General features: G+C 38.1%; 1 protein-coding gene across 1 annotated transcript; it reads right to left on the bottom strand.

Moving 5' to 3' along the window:
* Positions 1 to 623: 623 nt before the first annotated feature.
* On the bottom strand, positions 624 to 21,809 carry LOC106490682 (interleukin-5 receptor subunit alpha-like). Its single transcript, XM_013950167.2, has 10 exons — positions 21,707 to 21,809; positions 21,189 to 21,343; positions 20,907 to 21,054; positions 20,198 to 20,306; positions 19,925 to 20,112; positions 14,258 to 14,394; positions 9,032 to 9,176; positions 5,031 to 5,118; positions 3,123 to 3,213; positions 624 to 703 (listed from the first exon to the last, which is right to left on the bottom strand). The coding sequence occupies exons 1-10, from the start codon at positions 21,807 to 21,809 to the stop codon at positions 638 to 640; spliced, it is 1,230 nt and encodes a 409-aa protein (XP_013805621.2). The 3' UTR covers positions 624 to 637.
* Positions 21,810 to 23,228: the final 1,419 nt, after the last annotated feature.

Raw genomic sequence — 23,228 nt, forward strand, 5'->3', positions numbered from 1 at the left:
GAATACAGTCATCGCATTAAAAGACCCTATGTCTTTACACAAGACTTTTCTTTTTGTTTGATGTCTACTTACACATTGCAGTATCTCAGAAGGTGATTTTTGCAGAGCTCTAGAGAATCTTTGTGAGCTTCTTCTGCTGTTTCCATAAACATCAGTTGCTTCCATCATTTCTCCTGACCACTTCAATCAGATATTGAGTAGTTATTATGGGATTTGTAAGAACAGCCAGTTTTCAAAGGCATTGATCTAGTGGACATTATTTGGAAGCAATTGCAATATTATGAAACAGTATTATGAACTCTAATCCTATCTTGACCCAAGTAGGACCCAATATCCTATCATATGGTTTGAGCTTCTGCAGTTTTACTAGGCTGAAGATCAGTAGTAGTTAAAGACAACCTGTAAGGTGCTGCTTTTTCCTTTGTGTTCCAAAGCACATTCTAAGAGTTGCAAAATGTTGGAGCTCAAAAATTTTCAGTAATATCAAATTGTTGGGCTCAGGCAAACTCCAGTATCAGTCTTGCTTAGAATATTACAAAAAACATAATTCTTGCCGTGCAGAAGAGAAATCATATTGGTGTTACAGGTCTTCTGATTCAGATCTCATCGAGTGTCTTTGTTGCTGAATGTTCCTGTCTCAGTTTTCCTCTGGAATTTCCAGCCCAGTCTCTGAGTGCATTTCCACTTGCATTGAAATATGTTTCTGTTGGATAAAAATCACATTATGCACAAACACCTGAATTCATTGATACTGCAAATTCTGAATTTTGTTACAAGCATGATACTTATTTTGCATATCTGGGATTAGCATGGATTACTTCTTCTGTCATGCTAAATGGAATACAGATATCAGATTAGTTAGATGCTCAATGTACAAGCTGCTCATAAACTTATTTGCTTAGTTGTTTTGAGCCCTAAATTTGGTCACTAGTCAAGCTCTGGGATGATATGACTATATATCTAATGTTTATGTGAAAATCATACTGTAGCTCCAAACTGCTAAAGTTTCAGGGGTTATATTCATTTGTTGGATAAAACAGGTAATATCAGCACCATTCTATACAGTTACCTTAACTCTTACAGTATGTCCAAAGCTAATGTCTCTGCTATTTCAGGTTTCAGCAGTATTTGAGATATGATATGTTCCATATATTTTATTCAATTTATCTTTCCTAGATTGCCATCAACAGTCATCTTGTAATCTTGTAATCAGCTAGACAGTAATTACACAGCTATGCTGAAGTCTTTCTGTCAAAGATGTGTTCAGTGTTTACAATAGTTTTGGGGACAGAGCTGTCTTCCTTATCTGTTAGTGATATCAAATATCTTGATTGCGGTGATTTTGGATTGCTGTGATTTTTGATTTACATAATGAACAAACAAGACCCCTGAATAATAGTGTATACAGTTCTAGCATGGGAGGAGATACAGAATATATGTTTCGCAGTCATGATTTTGTCTTTACATTCTGGCAGTCCAAATGTGATGTCTCCAGTGGGTATTGTTAATTAATTTGTACACTGTTACTGATGACAAGGGTGACAATGGATTTAGCACAGAGAAGGTGGCAAATATGGCACCTTTTGATCAAATTTGGTCAAATAATTTTGGCCAGAGGTGTCACAGAAGTGGCATTGAATCTTGGGAATAAGAGGCTTGGCTTCAATCCAGTTCTGAAGAACTGTTGGGCTTTTCTTTTCTGAAAAGATGACTAAAGATGAAGAGGAGCACAGATCTTTCCTGGGAGACAGCCCAAAGCTTGTGGAATGAACTCCAAGTGCAAGTTCAAAACACATGCCATCAATCTTGCCTTTTATAATATAATCATATGGCATATGCACATCAGTTTTTCCATAAATTTATCTTTGAGATGGTAAAGTAAAACAAAACAAAACAATCCGTCCCCCTCTTGTCTCACAATTATAAGTGTGATTCATGAATTGAGATGATCCATGGTTTCTGTCAGAGTTTGTGATTATGTGTGTATATTTGCATGAAAAACAAAACACAACATTACAAAGAACGCATTTTTTTCCCCTGGGAGAGAAGATGGCATAACAGCTAACATTGGCAGATGTTAGTTATATTGCTGAATGCATGACTAGAAGATGTTTATAAATTGTAAAGTACAGAAATAGAGTTGAGTAGGACAGAGTAGAGTTCATGAAAATTCTGAAGAAGTTCTTAAACAAATGTTTTGAATAGATAGAATGGAGAAAATCCTCATAGCAGTTTGTTATTTCAATAATGTCTCCAAAAAAGCCCAATAGTTTGGACACACTTGCACCTTTTCATCATGTGCTATAGGAGAACATGGTAAAAAACAATCTTTCTATGTCTCCTGGAGCACAGTTCACTATGCAGCTTTACTAGAGCAGGGGATTTAGATAACTGCCTGACTGGTGAATTTTTTCTTTTAACACACATGATCACAGACAATGGCAAGAAGCACTGAAAGCACAAGCCTATTAATTACATCTACACAGATGATGCAAGTATTTATTTTCTTTTTTGTTCAGTTGACTAAAGGACCAATAAGTTACAATGAGGTAAGTTAGCATCTGTACTTAAAACACATCAGCTCTTCCAAAGTAAATACCCCTCTACATGGGTTTATACTGCAGCAGGTGCAATGTTGGGGCAGCTTATACTTTGTGCATTGTGGAGCTTCCTCTTATGTGCCATAAAAATGTGCACACAGACTTTTATTCCAAAATAGCTAATGCTTCACACATCTCTGCACAGACTTTCCCTTTGATAACTCATGCCTATGCCAACACCTGTAATGCTGCAGAACTGACTTTTCTGCAGGGAGTCATGGTGATTGCTCCTTGAAATGTGGGCCTGCTGAGTGTGAATATGCTGAAACACTTTCTCTTTGAGGCACTCTTGAAATAATACTCTCCTGAGGATTTTCTCCTTCCTGTCTACCAGGATCATTGTCCTGTAATCTCCACAAGCCTTCTGTTCTCTTTTGGCTCCAGTACAAACATTTTGCCTACCATTTTTCCATTTTTTTCTTAAAATTGGCTTGCTGTTCCAATCTAAAGTTGTACCATTCTGACCCCAAATAATATCATATATGCTAATGCTGTGAGAGAAAAAACTTGGACATACTCTACCTGGTGGTGAGTCTCTTCTGCAGATAACCAAGTTTTGATACTATCTGAAGCCTGTGGGACAGGCATGCTTATAGCTTCCAGGCATCTGTACCTGTAAGAGAGCGATGCAGAAACATGACTCTTAAATGTCTGCAGGAACAGATCTTTCAATAATACTTTGTAATAGATACACCTGTAATAGATCCTGGGCAGCATTTTAACTAAGTCAGAAACCTATATAAGAAGAGGAGACACCAGCGCAGGCTCAGCAGGCTCTGTAACCTGAGTGAAGAACAGCATCTATACAAATCCAAAGAGAGTAAATTTAAATGGACAGGGGCCACCTAACAACCTTTGCAGACACTGACCTCTTTCTACTAACTAGCAAGGGAACTTGGACACTTTGGGGAAATATCTCAATAGGTACCAAAAAATAATGCATGAGTTAGATGTCTAAATTAGTCAGACATCTGTAATTTCTACAACTATTCTACCCTTTCTGTTTTTATTGCAGATATTTTGCTCAGAGTTTTCCCCAAATCTTCATCAGCCTGACTGTTTCTTAGCCTGCTAGAGATTTAAAGGAATGGTATGCATATGCATGCACACTTAACTTCTTAGGAACATGTGAGTTTGCAGCATGCTACCATGCCTATTGCTGTAAAATTACTCCTATATGTGCTTTTCATAATTAAAAATATCATCCATAAAGTATGATAATCAAAGAAAGAAAGAAATGTCTGAGGACAGATATAGTATCACAAACATCTTTTAACTTGTTTGCTGAAATCAAGAAGTGGTGTCTGCACAGACCTATGAAAACATTTTGTACCATCACAAAGGATTATATGTTGGTTTTGAATACTATGGGTTTCCCACAGAAAAGCTCTACCAGCTGAATTGCTCTCCTGAGACCAGAGGCACTCCTCATTATTTGACGAGAACATTATTTTATGTTTGGATGCAGATGGCTTTCAATCACATGTTTTGTTTACCCCGGGGGAAACTTTTTATTCTATATTTTTTTATATTAACTCTTCCAAATCTATAGTTCCTTTGGTCTTTGTTTACTGAAGGAAGATAGACTATATGGCAACTGCTTTTATCTTAGCCAGGAATAATATTTAGTAGTTAATTAATTAATTAATTAACTTTTGAGAGCAAAAGCTTTTGAATTTACGTGCTGTACCTTCCAAATATTAAGGCATCTTGAGTTACCATCCTATCCTGAACATAATGTTGTTCAGTACTAAAAAGGCTTTTCCGCCACCTGAATGGGAAAGTTATTCAGCCAAGCAGAAGAACACTGACATGGAGAAGTCACTCAGTGGGCTGCATTAAATGGTAGCAGGTGTAGGGCCACTGATGGTACAGCAGAACAAATTCCTTCTGGCGGCCTGTCTTTTCTTTTTTAACTTATTTCGTGTAAACTGTGCAACTTAGAGGGAAAGAATGTTGTGGATACCCATGAATTATGAAAATAAATTGGGCAATATGGCCAAAGGAATTCATCTTTAGTTTGATTGACACTGGTGTCACAGAACAGAATTTACAAAAACGTGGGGCAAAGGCACACTGAGAGCGAAAAGGAGATAGTCACACTGGGGTACCAAATACCATTTCTGATGGGAGAGAGAGAGCTGAGAGTTGGATGTGAGGCTGGAGCTCCTGGAACTGGGATGGCAGCTGTGAGATGACAGTGACAGTGCTCAGCAGTAGCTTTGTCTTGACTCTCCATCACACCTTTGTTGGAACAATAGCCAATAACGCACAATTATGTGCTTCTTGCAAACAGGATTTATCTGAAAAGATCTGTGTTTGACTTATTAATCCATTGCTTGCTAGTTTGCTTGCCCTCAGAGGCAATTCTTTTCTCCCCCACCTCTCTTCCACCAGAAATTTATATTACCTTCTAGAAATGTATATTACCTTCGACATGCACATGTCAGCAAACAGCCAAGGAAAACCAGGAGACAAAACAAGGTGAGGATGAGCAATGTGATGTCCACTGTCTTTTCTTAAAAACAAGAGGTAAGGACAATGTTAGTAATATGGGAAAGGGTTTTAGGAAAGGGTAGTTCATAAATGAATGAGGTGTATATTAATGACTCATATAAATATTGTATCATTCCTGAACTACTTCATATTTAAAGAAACATTTCCCTGGGCTTTTTAGGAGAAACAGGGATTTCTGACTTCAGTACTGTTCTTTTCTCCTCTGCCCCAGTGGGTTTCTGCTCTCGCATGCTGAGCATTGCCTGTCCTTTGACTGGATACTTCCATCCACCCTTGATTCCTCTAGATATCTGACTCCTCCGTCCTCCTGCTGTTCACACTCCTTCTCCTGCCCCAGATGTTTCTGGATTCCTGCTGTTGCCACCTCCCAACTCCACACACTGTGAGCCCCCACAGCTGCCTCCTCACCACTTCACAGCTGGAACTGGTTTAAGGCAAAACGAAAATAAAAGGTTTCTGTCAAACAAAATATTCTCTTTGACCAAAGAAGCAACATTTGGTTTTCATTATATTTACCTTTTTTACCCCTGTTAGACAAAGTCCTAAAAAAGTGCAAACAACATTCTAAAAATACATATTTTTACTGTTCAACAAATACTACCACTCTGTGCCTTCCATTCTTTCCCCCACACCAAAAATAACAAAGTCTTTGGTTGACTCAAAAACGTATTTTTTTGTCAAATTTTATTTTTTGTTTAATATCTAGCTTTAGAATCAAGAGTAGGGTTTGGATTCCTTTGAACTAAGCACTTTGAAGAAAAACAGACAGGAACAGCTCTTAAAATGTTAACAGTCTTAGGCCAGTTAAACTATGGTTTTAGGATCAATCTAGATTAAATTCAAAGAACAAAAGAGTTGAATAATGGTTTCTAGTTTTAATCCATCTGTAGCTGAAATCAAGGATATTATGAATTTGCACAAAGCTGATATGAAATCAGGAAAAACTCACAAATCTCTGGGCAAAACTGCATATAAGAATAACTTTAATGTTTTACTAAAATACAAAACTATTCTTTATTTGCTTAGAGATGAGGAGAGACTTTTTCCCTTGTTGTCTTTTGAGATGAGTGCTCAGAAAATATATTCTGAATAATCTCTGGACTGTTTTTGAGGTAACTGTTCTGCATTGTTCATGTCTAGCCCTGTGTCACGTACACACTCAAGAAAAGAGGAAACAGTGGTCCTTAAGCCAGCCAAACCATGAAGGCATTTGGTTCTCTTGCTTTCTTACCTCATGCATTTTGGAAAGGAGGAGGAAAAAGAATGACCTGTATTCCTTTAGTCAGACCATTTTATGATTTTTTTTTTCTTTCAGATGCAAATGTTTAAATTTAGTCACAAAAAGCAGTATTTGGAAACCAAAATAAAAATAAATGGCTTGGTTTCCAAAAATGCAGAGCACCTCTAAATTTCTGTTAACTTCAAAGTGGTCGATGAATGCTCAGCAGCTCTAATAATTGGACCAATCATTTCAAGTTTCTATATATAAATAAAGCTTATTAAACATTTCTTTTTTAATAGAAAGTTTCCATACTGAAAAACTCAGTTCAGTTTAATTTGAGTGTTTTCAAGGGCATATATTAATTCCAATGGAAAATGAATCTGTTTCCCATGAGAAAATTAACAAATTTCATGTCAAAGGAACATTTCAGAACAAATATTTTAGTTATGTTTTGAATTATGTTATTTCATTTTGATGTCTCATCTTTCTTAAATGGAAGCTGAAGTTACTCTTAAAAATGCATTCTTAAAGAAATGCAACATCTTTTCCAGGTGAAACATTGGAATGTCCTATAGAAGCAAAAAAAACAATAGGTCATTTCATGCTGTTTTAGAACTCCCAGCAGAAAAATTGACACATTCCAAAGTAAAAATACTGAATGGATATTTTCCACTTCATGTTATTCCAGGAAAAGATTTAATTTTTTCAATCCACTGTGTCTATGAAATTAGGTACGTGACTTGCATTAGTTACCATGAATGATACTACTGATAACAGCTTCTTAAAATTTAGGCAGTATTAAAATGCACTTCATAATGTCCAATTATTATACGTCCCCAATCAGAAGAGACCAAAATCATTTCAACGGAATTCAAAATAAAATGGGCACAGAACTTTCTCTCAGCATCAAAGGATATGTTTAAAGAGGATTGCCTTAGCATATGAGCCCTCAGTGTAATATACTCCATAGATTCATATTACAAAAGCCACTGATCCTCTCTGAGTACAGGAAGGAAGAAGGGAAATTGCCTGTATTACATGAACTCGTGTATATGCGCGGTATGCTCCAGAGGTAAATCATCGTACTACACTGAACACATAGAGCTATTGTAGTTTATATGCAATGGAAGTCTAGTCTGTTATAAACTTTTGTGAAGTGGAGAAAACAAGCTGTGATTGTTAAGCCTCAACAGCAGCTGTAGAGGAAGTTGGGAAAGCAGCGGTGTTGAAAACAGTTGAAGGACAGCTGCAGCTGCCGAAAGCAGGGCTGGTAGGCTAGATCAGGATGGGTGAGCACTCAGCTCTATTTCCTTCTTTTTCTTGTGAGATGTTGGCAGGCAGTGATTAAATCTACATTTTCCCACTATAAAAAGCACTAATTTTCCCTCCTTCTCTTGCCTACACAATGGTCAGATGCATCCAATCTACTACCAGGCACCAGACAGACCGCTCTGCTGGCCATGCCATCCTACTAGACTCCCTCTTTCTTCAGGGGGGAAGAAAGAAGCATCTGCAAAGGGAAATTTAAAGCTCTGATGGGCTGAAATGTGTTCTCTCCTTCACCACAGAGAGCACGTGGAGCAACTAGGCTTCTCTCTCCTGAGCCTAATGAAATGCTTCCAGTTAGGCTGAATGAATCTGGACCAACAGAGGTAGTAGGTGGGAGTTGCCAACAGAATAGTGAGATGTGGTGAGTCATCTGAGAGGGTGGGTGACTCCTATAAACCCTGTAACTGAATTTAAGTTCAATCCATTGTAAAAATAGCAATGTCTGGCCTCGTATTTCTTGTCTCTTCAGATAAACATGTACTTGAAGCTGAATGGATCAGAAAGATATTTTCCAAAATACATAGTCTGTTGCATTAAACAGATATTTACCTTGTTTTGTTCTATTAACAACAGTATTGTACAGTTTTGTGTGTTGACGTACAGAGACATGTCTATTCACCAGTTTTTCTATGTAAATACATGGTGTTACTCATTCCATTACTCTACTTCCCCTTTACCCAACCTGACATCATGAGGTTGCATGTGGAGCTGTTTTTCTCATCGTGGAAAACACAGGAGCTCTCCTTGTTAGCATATGAGGGTTAAAATTTAGTTATAGGATGTGAAGGAAAAGTATTACAGTGCTTCCGTTTAGTTTGTGCTAAAATAGACTGTGGGGGCCAGAGCAGATATGTATAAATGACAGCTAAAGCACTTCCTACCTCTGTCAGATAAGAAATTGTTTTGCTGATACAGTAACAGGGCTAAATATGTTAGACTTAGTCCTTAAAGACTATGTGATGCGTATTTTGTCATTCATGGTTTTTGAGGGTTAGTAACTCCAGTTCATTGGGCTGCCCATTGCAGAGCAGGCAGGAGAGAATTGTGTCTCATACATCCTATTAAGCTGCTGATAATTTTTGTTTTCTACAGGCTATCAAGAGTCAGGTGTAATTTACCTCAGGGGCACAGCCCTGTGCAAAACTGCTTTAGGACCAAGGAAATATAACTCATTAAATCAAGGACAGCCTTTCTCTACAGCACCTAGAGCTGTTAGGGCCTGGTACATGGCATGGACAGAGGTACCACCTTGGTAAAATATACAGCAAGGAGAAGAACAGACGTAGTAATAAAGTAAATATGCTAAATGATAATAAAATATATAATGCTAAGAGTTACAAATAGTAAATGCATGATAACTTACCATCATCAATAAACACTGGTTCACTCCATTCACTCCAAATTTTGTTTCTTATGCATTTCTCTTTCTTTGCCCTCACTTGTGCCGCGCATTTGTATGGTGGCTTATGGAATGGATACTCATATTTCTCTTCAGAGACATCTACGGGCTAGCAAAATATATTTAGGTGATTTCACATTGCAATTCAGACAGATATAAATCTAGTGATTTTACATATCATTGTATCTCAAATCCAGTAAAAAGATTTTCAGAATGAGCGTTTATGTCCAGACACAATCTGATTTTTACCTGGCATGTATTAAAAGTCTGGTTTGAAAAGGAAGAATAGCCCAGAATTGATAAGATGGAAGAAGGTATCAGCTGTAATAGAACAGCAAGAACCTGAAAGCACTGATTCCCCTTTCATTTTGTATCACATCAAGTGTATGGGGAATACAGTAATTATGAAATCAAGTTTCAAGGGTTTTGGTTTAGGTGATGTGTTGTACCTGGCATTCTGGCAGAATAAAAGGTTACTTTTTTCAGCTACTAATAGCGAGGAATGTCTACTAATTTAGTGACTTTAGTGACTATTATTTTAGTGACTATCTTACAATATCTGAAATTGTGCTTATAAATCAAAGCATACCACTTCAAAAAATCAAGCTCAAACAAGGAGTGTCACAGTTAATAACAGGGATCTTTAAATCATTGGTCACTTTGGAAAACTGAAGCCGATTGTTGTAAATAATGCTGAGAGTTTAAGAAGGAACAAAAAATAAAGTAGGAGAGGAGACTGCTGCTCATAAAAATTAGCAATAATGTTAAGAAGTTGCAAGGAAGTAGATTTATGCATCTCAGACACAGAGGGACCCAAAATTTTTGCATCTTACCTCTGTGCATCTTTGATGATAGGGAAGCATGATGAGATACTACTACACAGGCACCTTTAAAAAGAGGTCACCTCCTGTTCCCCTAGCACTGACTGATGCACAGGGTGGATTTGACTCCGCTTACTGTGCTATCTGTCTCTCCTCCTTCAAACCCTTTGAGACCTTTCTTCCAGACTTGGTGCCAGAAACAGGTCCAAAAGTTCATATGCTAAGTTTTTCAAAAGTAAGTAAAAATGTGGGATGAGAGGACTTTGAAAAGCAAATTGCAAGTGACTATGAGGGTTAAGTGCTAACTGAACTCTGTGCCTGAAAATTTCTCCCTAAGGAACAAACAATCAGCTTAAGTCGTCATAAGAAATAACCAAAACGCAGGACTGAAAGAAATCTTAAAAAATTATGTAGGCCATCTTCTGGCAATGAGGATGTGCAGCAACCTTCAGTGATATCTCTCTAGACCATTCTTGCAGGATGTTTGTTTAATCTATTCTCAGATACTTTATACATAGTCATCCCAAGTATCCTTAGCAGCCAGTTCCTGTGTTAGAATTTCCCTGGAATTAGAACACTTTTCACAATTTGTAGGCTACATTTTCCTTGCTTCAAACTCAGTCACTTTTTGTCCTACTCACAAGTTGACAGGGATAAATATGATCCCCATGCTCTACTTAATAACCTTTTATATATCAGAAGGTAGTTAATACAAGTTATTTACACTCCTTTTCTGTAGACCATTTCCTTCAGTCTTCCTTTCTTAGACCATGTTTTCAAAAATTCTGGTCATTTTGATAACTCTTACTGATGTTCTCTGAACTTTTTTGCAATATGTTTACATTTTCTAAAGAGTGGTGCACAAAGCAGAATTTGGAACTTCAGGTGAAGCTCAGTACCAAGAAGGGTAAATTAGTCACAACCTACATCTTAAATGTGACATGCATGTTGTATGCACTTGAATAACATTTGACCTTTGTGTAATAACATGGAATTATTGACTCAGTTTGTGGTTCAGTATAATCCACAGATCTTTTTTCCTTCTGCATTGCTGCCTACATGTTAATTCCTTATTTCGTGTTTGCACATTTGACCTGTACTTCCTAATTTTAATTAATTGTAGGATTTTGCTTATTACTGAATTTTGTCTTGTTGATTTCAGACTTGTCCAACATTCTGAATTTTAATCTTGTTTCCCACTGTACTTGCCAACCCTTCCTAGCTTCCTGTCACCTATAGACTTTACTGTCTATCTCTTATACCTGATCAATTTGTATCACAATATTATTATTTATACACATATATATTCAGCAAGTCATCTCTTCTGGCCTTCAGAGTAAATAAACATAGACTTGTATATTGTAATTATTCTCTTTTTACCTGTTTTTCAACAAATATCTGCAAGCCTGCATACGGATACTTTAATCATCAGTTCGACTCATGAAGTCTCTGTGACAACAGCTAAGACCTGGCTTTGGTTATGAACCAGAATCTCAAGTTTGCTCCATTCTTCTCCTTCCTGTGTCTCCTATAGCACTGTTGCAGTTTTCTTCCATACTTTCCTACCCTCATTTTGTGCTATTTGACTAGATAACTACCCTTTTAATTATTAACAGCTTTGGCATTGATCCATCTTAAAGCCTTCCTCCCTCAGCTGGTGCCCTCATATGCATTTTTTGTTGTTGTTGGCATTAGGCTCTCCCCTGTCTTCCCAGCCGTCCCATCTGTGAACAAACATGATTTTCCACTGGTGTAGGTATTACTTCCATTCCATGCCCTGGTTATTTTCCTTTGCTATGCTATGTGTATGTCCTGCAAATGTGTACAAAACAGAAGAGCAGCTGTCTAAGATAAGAAAAAAGAAACAGGGTTATTTCATGTAAGTAATGATGTATGTGTAATATACTTGACATTTCCTTCCAGAAGGAAGGGAAGGCAATAGGAAGCTGGAAACATGGGCTGTGATGGCTGCATGAATGCTGTAGGCTGAAGTGTGACCCACTTGCTCACGTTTCTCATGGATGCTGGTGATTAGAAACTTTGAGGAATGGACTGGGACAAGACCCAGGATGTCTCAGGCAGGGGTTTTGAATTATTAGACTTGGGAAAGGTTAAGGGGATTATAACTAGTTGAAGAGATGACCTAGAAGAAGGGTCCCTGTCTTTCTTCTGGGAAAACCCGAAGAGGGCTGGGAAGCTTCGGCACATCCACACACAGACCCAAGCTCCTTTTCCACATGTGGAAACACAGCAGAAGTGTGAGCCAATGCTCTTCTGGAAGCTGCCTGTCAGTATTAGTGCAGCACTGTGTCTGAATTCATAAACCCTGCTGTAGTTTATGAAGATAAAACTATGCGATCAGTAATGTGTCTACCTCATTGCATTGCTGCTTTCTACTGTGTCTAAGAAAGATTAGGTACATATCAATTTAGTCATACATTCTCTCAGACTTTAATTGTCTCTTAAATGTTTGCAGTCAGCTTAGCTAAGCCTCTTATTGTTAGTTAGAATGTTATGCACTGAAAAAAAGTGTTAGCTAAGATTTAGTTTCTCCAAAAAAAAAAAAGAGAGCAAACAATTAAAAGAGACCTTGAATGAAAACACCAGCAGTCCAGAAAATTCCTATTCATATAAACATCTGAATTTCTTAGCTATCATATTCTGAACTAAGTGCTTGTCTTCCTATTCTGAGTGTTGGGGAGTTCAAATAAGAATCTGCATGAAAACTTTTTGACTGTTACTGCCAGGAAATTTAAAAGGAAAGGAAGTGAACTTTTCTATTTTTACTGTTAAAACTAAGAGAAACTTCTGTTACCGTATGAAAAAAATTCAAATATATACAAGATAAGCAAACAGCTAGATGGATTTTTTCAGTGAAAATATTTAGAAAAAAATACATTGACATATAACTTGTGAGCACAATCCTGCAAGGATTCATACATATATTTCACATGAATTATTCACTGAATACAACATGAATTAAATACAAGAGGAAAACTTGACAAGGCTGAAGCCTAATTAAAAATTTCATGAACAAATTAAAATTGTAACTTAATTTATCAAATATGTTTTAGTTTTGAGGAGTACATTGAGAGCCAGCATAATTCCACTCCGATGGAATGATTTTATTTTTGTAATTGATAGTGTATTTTTAAGATTGATTAATTTCCTGTGAAAATGCAGCATTATGCAGCAAGACTTCAGATCAAGGGATCACCTAAGCACATTTTAAGTTTCTCTCTAGAAGGTGGAGTGCTTTAAAATATCTATGAGCATCTTTCTAGCAAGGATAATTTTACTCATTATCTGAAGATTCAAGGGCAACATCAAGAAGGCAGAGATATTATCCAGGCAGAAAGAGAATTCAAAATTCTCAGTGTGATAGAATCTTATTTACACTCCCCTTAAAAAATGTTTTTTGTAAAAGCATTCTCTGCTTTTTACCTGTAGTGTCTTTTCTTTTGAAGCAGCCCATGCTTTTGATTCAAATTTTTCAATTGATTCACTAAGAGCATCTTAGCAAAAACTCTTAACAAAAGAAATAAATAAAGTCATGTATTTAGGGTAACACTTCATAATATCAGATAAATGCTAAAGCTATGATAATGCTTAAAAATATTTAACATCCTTCAGATGAAGTCTGAAAGTTTGTCTACATATTTATACAAGGAAGAGAGCTAGTGACGGAGAGTAATGCTATGAACTATGTTTTTAAAAAACAAGACTGTAGATTAAACTGTATTACAAGAGCTAGGCTGGTGTCTGACTAATCCATTTTAACCATCATCCAGCTTCCAACAAAACCTGTGGTAATATCTTTAAAATGTAACTGTAGCTGTGCTGCTTTTCCTTATATGAAAGACTATCAAACTTGGCAGTCCTATCCTTGAACAGAAAGGAATTAGTAGTAGCGGTGGTTAACATTTTTCAATAATATATTTTTCTGGCTGAAAATAACCATTCTGAATAAAAGCTTCTCACCATTTCTTCTCTTTCTCAGTTTTCACAAATTGGTGCCCTTTTTATTTTTTTTCTTAAAAATAACATTATTACAGTGGCTGCTGAGCTTTTCTTTTTATTGATACTCATTTTTCAATAACCTATGTGAAATTAAAGTACAATTCAAATCCAAGAAGAAAAGACAAAACAACCAGTCCACTTGAATGCAAACATGAATTCAAAAAACTTCATAAAATGACTTGGCTTTCATTTTTTGACCAGAAAGACAAAAAATTCTGGATTATTCATGAAAGACTTTCAGATTGCTTAGAAGTCTGGTTCAATTTTAATTCTGTTAAATTCAAGGGATGCCTGGTTGTTATGGAAGTTATGTTATGCAAATTAATTGTATTACTGCAGAATTGTTTACCTTACGATCTGTAATTTTCACTTGATACATAAAGCACTTGTTACTTGCAGAACCAATAGTAGGCGGGGGTTTCCAGTGAATTTTAACACTTCTGTTTTCAAGAGAAATTGAGACGTTAACTGGAGGATTCAGTTTCTCTGAAAATAAGCACAGAGAGGTCTTCTCATGTTGTTTCGTGGGTTTATGCTCATGCACACTAAGCAGTGTCAGTCCTTAAAATACACAGCTGACAATTTTGGAGTTTATCATACCGCAAAAAGGCATACTGTGAACTCAGATGTTCTCTTGAAAAGTGCTGCGCACAAAGTGGCATTTCTGTCTCAAAACAAAGAGAGTTTTTTTTTTCCATGGGCCTTTCCAGGGAAGGTGGTGAGGGTGGGCAGGATGAACGGGCCCTCCAAGTAAGATTATTTCCACAGTGTCTTGTGGGGTACCTGGAGGAAGCTAGTCATAAATTGCTGCCTTTGTGAATGTGGGGTCAAATTCTAAAACCCCACGTATCCTATTTTACCTCCTGGTAACCTTCAGTTTGGGGCAGCCTGCTCTATTTTGAAGCTGGTTACATATCAGTATAGATAAAATTATAATCAATGCAGACATGAGTGCAATCTGTGTAGAGCTACTTTGCCACGCTACTGATAATACATACAGCATATTGTCGATGCTATTGTTAGATGGTGGCAGTTTTGCAGTCCAACAGATACACCCACCCCAGCAGCCTCAGCCTCTGTTTAATTTAGAGCAGTTATGACTCTCCTTAACTTTTGCCACCCTGCTGAGAAGACTATGTTGAGGAAGAGTATAATGCCAGTGAAATTAAATGCACACCCTGTGTAGCATCATTCCCAGGCTTATCACCCACTTAACACTGAAAGGAGACAGGGCTGCGCAGTGGCTGCTGAACTGCTATGCGAACTCTTTGCTGAGGAGCCCTGTGGCAGGCTGCCCAGAGCTCACTCCTTGCCAAAGACAGCAGCTTCCCATCAAAAATGCTTCCTGTCCCTTATCTTACATGGTTTCCAGCCAGTAGCTCCTCAGTTAGTTATGAGGTTACTTAGTACCGAGGGGCTGCAGTTACAAAATAGCACACTATTGTAAAAGAGGAACTGTCACAGCATGTTGCAAATGCTAGTCTGACCTTGAGGGTTTATGGGTGGATTTGAAGGTTTATGCCTCTGATTGCACTGGGGTAATCAAGCAAATTCTTGCTCTTAATATTTTCCCCATACCTGTCTTTGGAATTTGTCAGGAAGAAAAGGACTTCTCTGCTGTGCCACACAAACTAGTTGATTGCACTAGCCCCAACAGCATTAACATGGATAGGCCTGAAAATTTTGTTCAGAATTTTCAGGAACTGTTTTCTCTTTTCTTAGGAAAAAAAAACAGTCAGAAGCACCATCCCCATGGTGCTGGCCATGGTATTCCCATCACTCAACTAATTCTGGAAAACTTTGCCTATCCTGAACAACCACATTGATAAAGTCTCTTATTGGATATTTGGATCATACCAAAGTTTGATTACAGCCTTCTAGGTAGCTGTCAGATTTCTGATGCACACCCCTGCATTTTTAGCAGACTGTACAGAAAAGTCAGTCATAAACCTCTTCCGTGTTGCTAATCACTCAGCAGGATTTGACTGAAATCTTTGGGTACCTTTGTAGATCTGTAACCCACTGCTGTGACTACAGCTTGTGTAGATAAACTAGTGAGTCCTGTTATGATGATAGAATACGTAGTAGTTTAATATAGAGAGTTTTAACATAACAATAAAAGATAGAGATAGCCTTATGGACTTCAATTCAGGTTGAAAAATCCATTCAGTATCTAAGTAAATACTTGGATTCCTGTTGCCACATGTACCCTGCTGTCAGTATTCAAGTTAACTAGTACAAACCTAACTCCAAGTCTGTGTACATGCCTGGTAGTATAGCCTTGAAAAAAGTAGAATTTCAGCTCTCACTGAGGAGCTACCAAAGGGATATCAGCTTCTGGCAGGTCTTTTTCAATCTATAAGGTTTGCTACACATGCTTAAGAAATATCTCTGTTTCTTTTGTAAATGAGCGAATGAGCACTTGCTATAGAGGAATGTTTTGCTTTTGGAACAAGATGTGCTTAGGTGATGTAAAGAACAACAAAAAATCCTGTCCCCATCACTATCTTCCAGATATGAAGTGTAAATAGTGCAGGGAAGGAAGGGGTACAGGGTTGGAAAAAAAGGACATTTCAGTTCCAGAGGGTTTTAGCTTCTGGTTCAGATCAAGCAAGTTTCCAGTTGCTCTATAGCATCGTTAGTGTTAGGGCATTGATGCTAGGTGTGTGCAGGCAACCTGAACCCTCTCAAGCTGTTAATGTGTTACCATGGAGCAAGGAACTGCAGCTGGAGTTCTCCAAAAGAGTCCTGCCAGCAGAGGCAGAAGTTCACCACAAGTCTGTGGGGGAAAGCTGGTGAAGTTTGAGGCCTATACGACTGCAACGTGGTGCCAGAGAGAAGAGAAAGAGAGAGAGAGAAGGACGGAGGACAATTGGCAGCATTGCTAGTCCATGCAGCGGTTGTGCTTGTTCTTTGCTTCTAGCAGCTATTGCTGCAGGACCCCATCTCTTTCTACAGGCATGTGTGACACACTGAGGTTTCCTTTTTGGCTTTTCTTTTTCCTTCTCTTCCTTGAAAAGTCTCCTCCCCTTTGAGTACGGATCCCCTGCTGTGTTCCACAAAGTTAGCAAAAGCATTTCTCTCCAGGCTTACTCAGGCTTGCAAAATTGTGCTCCTTCTCTGCCTCTCCCTGAAGCTCACCAAGCTTGGCAATGATCAAGATCTGCCTTTGAGGGCCCTGGCCATGGGGAAAGCAAGCAGCAGCTGTTCATTGCCCAGTTTCTGTAGTAGCAGAGACATTTCTTTCACCTCAAACCTCTGAGATACTATTCCCAGAGCATCTCGCCTTTTTGTGAGTATACCAAGGGCAGGAAGCTATTTTTTCTCCCTTGTGTCACCTGTTGTCTGAAGCTATAAAGTGGGAGACTTCTTTAGCCCACAAGAGGAGTTAGATTTGAGTTACTTTGGGGCTGTGTGTAGCACAGGACATATGTGAGTCCTGTTTTGTCAGACGGTACGGTACGCCTTGTTACTGGATGAAACCCTGCATTTCAGGGGATGGTAATTCACAGCATGTCCAGGACAGTGCAAGGGGCAGGCTGGATAAAATCCAGCTAAAGACATTCCTATTTAAGGAGAGCACAGATAAGAATGAGCCTTTCTGATGTGCATAAGGCAAAGGGCATAGCTACCTTTTCAGGAGGGAGAAGACAGCCCTGGCTTGCAATGTTAGAGACTTCCAAGAGTATTCCACTATATATAACATGAAAAATGTCCCCTGTAGGCATGCCTGGATTTTTCTGTACCCTAACAAAGTTTGGCAATGGATTTTACGAGTAAAACAAACTAACAGGGTTTGTGTCTGCTTAACTGAGCCATCGGATGCGTTCAGGTTTCAGTTTACTAATCATTATAATGTCTGTGGGAGTTCTAAAATCTTTTTGCTCAGTATAAGAATTATAGTGAAAATAGAGTTCTTTCTTTAACAAAAGAGTAAAGCAATTCACTGATTGATCAATGCCTTGTAACAGAACTGTGCATTTCTCAGCTCTCCAAGAAAATATCTTATGCTAATGTACAAATTTAGGATGCTGAGCACATGAATGTCTGACCTGGCGCTCGAAAAGAAGGGGAAGCTGGTGGCTGAATCAACCACAACTGGAGTGCACCGGTACTGACAGTGAAATGGAAAAGACAGTAAAAGAACAAGGGCAGGGAGGAAATGTTGGCAGCCCAGCTCCTGCAAGGAGACAGCAGTGGCCACTTTGAGCAGGAGAAAGGAGATCACAATTCAGTGGAGAGAGACAAGCAGAAAAAAGAGCATCTACTCGATCCTACCTATCCCCACTTGCTCCTACCTACACCAGCCCTTTGCTGCTGGGTGAGGAACTGCATGAGATGAGGGCCTGGACTGAGATGATTGCCTGAGAAATAGCAGGAGACGAGAAGGCGTGAGACTGCAAAGATAAGGTTGGGCAGACCCTTAGGAGGTTGGTAGGCAAATTAGAATAATTTGAGCTTCACCTCTAATTCTTACTTGAAATTCTATGTTGCTATATGCCTTTGATCCTAAGGCTGGTGATACTATGTCAGGTCTCTGTTGTGGGGTCTGGAGGTGGGATCAGACCCCAGGCAGCCAGTTTGGAAATGAATGTCTTCCCAGATCAACTATGAAAACACCTTAATACAGTGTTTCCATAGGTCAGTTTTCCTAGGCTTTTTTTTTTCTTTTCAGAATAAAACTGATTTTCCTGAAAATGTTTTATTTTCCTAAAACAGAAATCTTGTGTTAGCTAGCTCTATTTTTAGGGAAAATCTTTAGGTAAAGCCAAAGTACTGAAGCAGCATAAGTAAGGTCTAACCTTACCTTGGGCTACTAAGCTGATTAAGGGACTGGAGTGCCTTTCATATGAGGAAAGGCTGAGAGAGCTGTGACTCTCAGCCTGGAGAAGAGAAGACCAAGGGGGATCTTATCAGTGTGTTAAGTATCTTAAGGGAGGGTGTCAAGAGGATGGGGCCAGACTCTTTTCAGTGGTGCCCAGTGACAGGACGTGAGGCAACGGGCACAAACTGAAACACAGACACTTCCATCTGAACGTGAGGAAAAACTTCTTCACTGTGAGGGTGACAGAGCACTGGAACAGGTTGCCCAGAGAGGTTGTGGAGTCTCCTTCTCTGGAGATATTCAAAGCCTGCCTGGACGTGATCCTGTGCAATGTGCTCTAGGTGACCCTGCTTGAGCAGGAGGGTTGGACTAGATGATGTCCAGAGGTCCCTTCCAACCTCAACCATTCTGTGATTCTGTGATGCTGTGACAATAGATCCTGCCAATTTTAAATGTGTTCTTATATATATATATATATATATATATATATATATATATGCTTTGCTTTCACTTGAGTTATTCCTGGGTTACAGGAACATGATCAATATGTTCATAATTTTAAAAGTATTTAAATCTGAAATCTGAACAAAAATTCAAGATAATTTTGTACCCATGAGGTTAATTCACAGACCACACAGAGGAGTAAGGAAAAATAAACTTATCTACTCATTCAAAATAGCAATAATTAAAGCCAAAGTTTGTTGTTTTTTTTAATGGCTTCATAAATTAATAGAAATGTTACTAATGTTTGAAAACATTTATATTTTCAAATTCAGTCATGAATGCAACTTGTGTGGCTTTATATTCCTTTATCTTTATCACCGCTTTTTCAGGAAAAATAGAAGGAGGAAAAAAAGAAAGAAAAGAGAAACACTGGAGAAAAGAGGAGCATAACACCTTTCAAATTGCATTAAATGAATCTTTAAAATATTTTCTCAAAATAGCCTATCAATTTTTTAAAATGCCAATTATTCATAAATAATTATATGACATCAGGGAAAAAATAAAAAACCTTGTTTGAGCCATAATCCATTTTGTTTAATCTTTGTATAAAACTCCCAGAGACACGAATGCATAAAAGTTAATATTTTGACTTTGCCACACTTTCTTCTTTCCTTTCTTTGCTCCCCAGGCCAGTGAAAGAACCAATAAATGGAAGTTTTGTAATAGGTAATAATAGGCAATACTTACCTATTGTCTGAGGTATAAAAGCTTTGTAATAAGACTGTCTTCTTAAATCATTTCTCAGATTTCTTACAGATATGTTTAAATTGATTTTTCTTGATGGTTGGAAATATATTTCTTTCATGTGGCATCCAATATTTTTCTTCCTTGCATTTTTTATATATTGCTGGCATTCAAAATCTTTTTTTGCGTGTCTGTGGGAGGGGAATTAGTCTTATAAATCTAGGACTTAGGTACAAAATAATATGATTTTGTACATATTTTGTACAAGATCCTTACCTATATGAAAAAAAAAACTGGAGATCTTCAGGAGCTTCTGCTTTAATATGCCAGGTGCAATTGAAGAAAGAAATGTTATATATGATGCATGAAAGATTCTGAACATATACTGCAACAAAGAAAGAGGAAAAAGGAAAGTATGGTGTTTATTTTACATTTATCTTTTTCTAATAATGAAGTGATAGATCCCACTACAAATCCTTTAGATATCACCATTTCCAGAAGGGCACATAAGCAATAGGTGTGAACCTATGGGTCCTTTGGCTTTTTGGACAATGACAACTAAGAAGCACTTCTGCTTGTACCATCAAAAGTCTTACTGACCCACTTGCAGAAAAAAACAAAATCTAGGGTAGTAGCTGAAGAGCTCCACCCTTTTAAGATATCCTGCAACCACATGATAGAGAAGGCAATCTTCATGAGACATGAGTTGCTAGGAAAACAGGGAGAGTGGTTGGGTAGTTCTGTTATCTCAGTAGAGCTAGAGATTTCTGAATCTGAGTAAGTCCAGCAAAGAAAATAATTCTGTAACATGTTTCCACATCCTTCCATATTTATATTCTAAGATGCCATGTGTCATCTTTTTAACAAATGCATGCCAAAAATGACATAAGAGAATAATCAGCTTTTAGAAATGGTATGTCTCCAAGTAGGACAGAACATTACCGTGAATGCTTGATGTCTTAACAATATGCAGAAAATAGCTGACCTGGAGGTGCCTTGTAAGTGAATTCAGTCCAGCTACTCTCCTTAATTAGGTCTCCTGTTCCTTTCTCAAAAAGTTGTGTTTTAACTTTAGCACTAAAACCAGAATGTAACTCAAGATGTATTATCTTTTCCTTCTCTCGCAGTCTTTCCTGAAAGGAGGAAGAAAGAGTTGCATGAAGATAGATAGCACTAAGCATGAAAAGGGAAATGATGCAAATTCATCTGCCAAATGAAGTAATATGTGATTTCATTTTAAACTATGTGTAACCATTGAACAACTTACTTTCCTTTCATGAGCAGAATTGAAGAATTTATAACTCAAAATATACTTCACATTGTACGTGTTTGTTTCTTCTTCTGTCAGTTTATTATTCCAGGACAGAATAACTCTAGACTCATGCTTAGCAATGCGCAGATCATTGCGTAGCCCAAGTGCATCTGCAAATATAATGACATTACACAGAGGAAGACAGGACCCACACTGCATACCAAGTTGTGGAGTTGCTTCCCAGTAATGCCTACACAGCAAGAAGCTGCCCCAGGAGCTCTGTTCTTGCATGGAGCAGGTGGTTGCTGAGCTCTGCTGAATATCTGCCTTTAGCAGTGAGATTCATGTTACCTGTCTGCAGCTCCCCAAATGTTAGATGATTCACTCTTACCTGTCTTGGATACCTCTCCTAGCACAAGTCTCTGTGTCTCTCCATTGGCTGTAAAAACAAGCTTAAAGTCTTAAAAACAAGCTTTGATTACACATGTGAGATGGCTAGCATAGGACAAATTCTGACTTAATATTTTACTTACCCACTACATCTGGTTGTCTGCTTGCCAGGCTAGTGGAAAACAGTATCTTACACTGGAAAAGACTTAGTATCAGCATGACAGGAACAACTGTAACATGTGCCATAGCAAAAGCTTTGGGCTTCAAGTCTTTGGAAATTGAGACTCTTTAGTTCCAAGTTTAGCTGAAAAAGCATTTAGGACATGATGTGTTCATTTTGCATCTGTGAAATAATATGAAACAGTCACTTAGCCACTTAAGTGATGTCAGATATAAGAAGAAGTAAATATGAAATAGCATATGTTTAATGGGCCTTGCTGATCAGTGCCTTCTATCCCCAGGATGTTTGTATTTAAACCAAGTCTATGTGCTAGGGCCAAAGAGATTGTGTCCCCTTCTGAGCTGGTCTTGAATAATAGTACTGCTCAGATCACAAGGTAAGACCACAGAAATTACACTACTGGTACTGAAAACAATTTGGATGGGAATACGTGACCTAACTTTGAACAAGAATACAAAGAGCATCTATATCTGTAAGAGTTATCTGGCCTGTACTGATAGTCAGAGCAACAGGCTCTTCTAGGCTGTGAGCAGTGTTACCCATTTTAGATATCTACTTTAGGAGGATATGAACTGCAAACATCTGAAGAGAGTAGAGATGAATCCTGCCATTTGCAAAAGTTGATATCAGCATCAGTACATCAGGTGTTTGCTAATTTGGGGATACGCTGAGCAAACAGATTACACATTGGCCAAAGCTGGTTTTAGAAAGACATATATGTTTGTGATCCTCTGATGGCTGAATATTTATTCAGAGGCAGATATCTTGATGCAAGGCAACCTCTGACACTGTTTTCCACAGAATGAATATGCCTCTGTGGTCTGGGTCTCTTACTCACAAACTAACTGATTTATCTTGGCTCTGAATATTTTCAGTACCAGATCCCTACATGCATTCCAAGTATGTTGTCCAGGGCTCAGCAAAAGGACCCCTGGTAACATTGTCTGTCAAAATGTTCATAGGGCTCTGGTCATTAACTAACCAGAGGCACAGATCAAAAAGTGGGAAGAGTGTTTAGCATATCCGGGATTTACAATAAGGTTACCTGAAAAAAAAAAAATAAATAAATAAATATATGTATGTATGTATGTATATGTATATATATGTATATGTACATACACACATGTAATTCTATTTTGGTACAATGCAGTGAACAGTAGATCATATAATGAATTGTAGAGTTCTCATGTTGTTGTTTTTTAAAGTGCTATGAAAAGACATAACAAAATGCTTTCAGGCAATAATTCACCCTGTTGGTTCACTCTTGTACTATGCTCAGCTGTGGCAGCAGCAGCACCTGCGGTATGTGTGGCACATCAGGTACCAGGAAGAGGCATTCAGCCCTGCAGACAGCAAACAAAGAAGTGAGTAAATTCACCTGCTTCATGTGCCAGGGAAAGAAATAAATTCTGATTGCCCAGAGAGGTTGGGGGGGGGTGAGCTGGGCTTACCCTCATTTCTCACTAATGATGCTCCTGGAATGG

The sequence above is a fragment of the Apteryx mantelli genome, chromosome 1 (assembly GCF_036417845.1).
Source record: "Apteryx mantelli isolate bAptMan1 chromosome 1, bAptMan1.hap1, whole genome shotgun sequence".
Lineage (NCBI taxonomy): Eukaryota > Metazoa > Chordata > Aves > Apterygiformes > Apterygidae > Apteryx > Apteryx mantelli.

Coding starts and splice junctions, on each gene's coding strand:
- LOC106490682 (XM_013950167.2), bottom strand. CDS start 21,809: ATGGCACATGTTACAGTTGTTCCTGTCATGCTGATACTAAGTCTTTTC. Junction 20,113..20,197: donor CAGTTTTTTTTTTCATATAG/GTAAGGATCTTG, acceptor CCCCTCCCACAG/ACACGCAAAAAAAGATTTTG. Junction 14,395..19,924: donor TTTTATACCTCAGACAATAG/GTAAGTATTGCC, acceptor GCTTATTTTCAG/AGAAACTGAATCCTCCAGTT.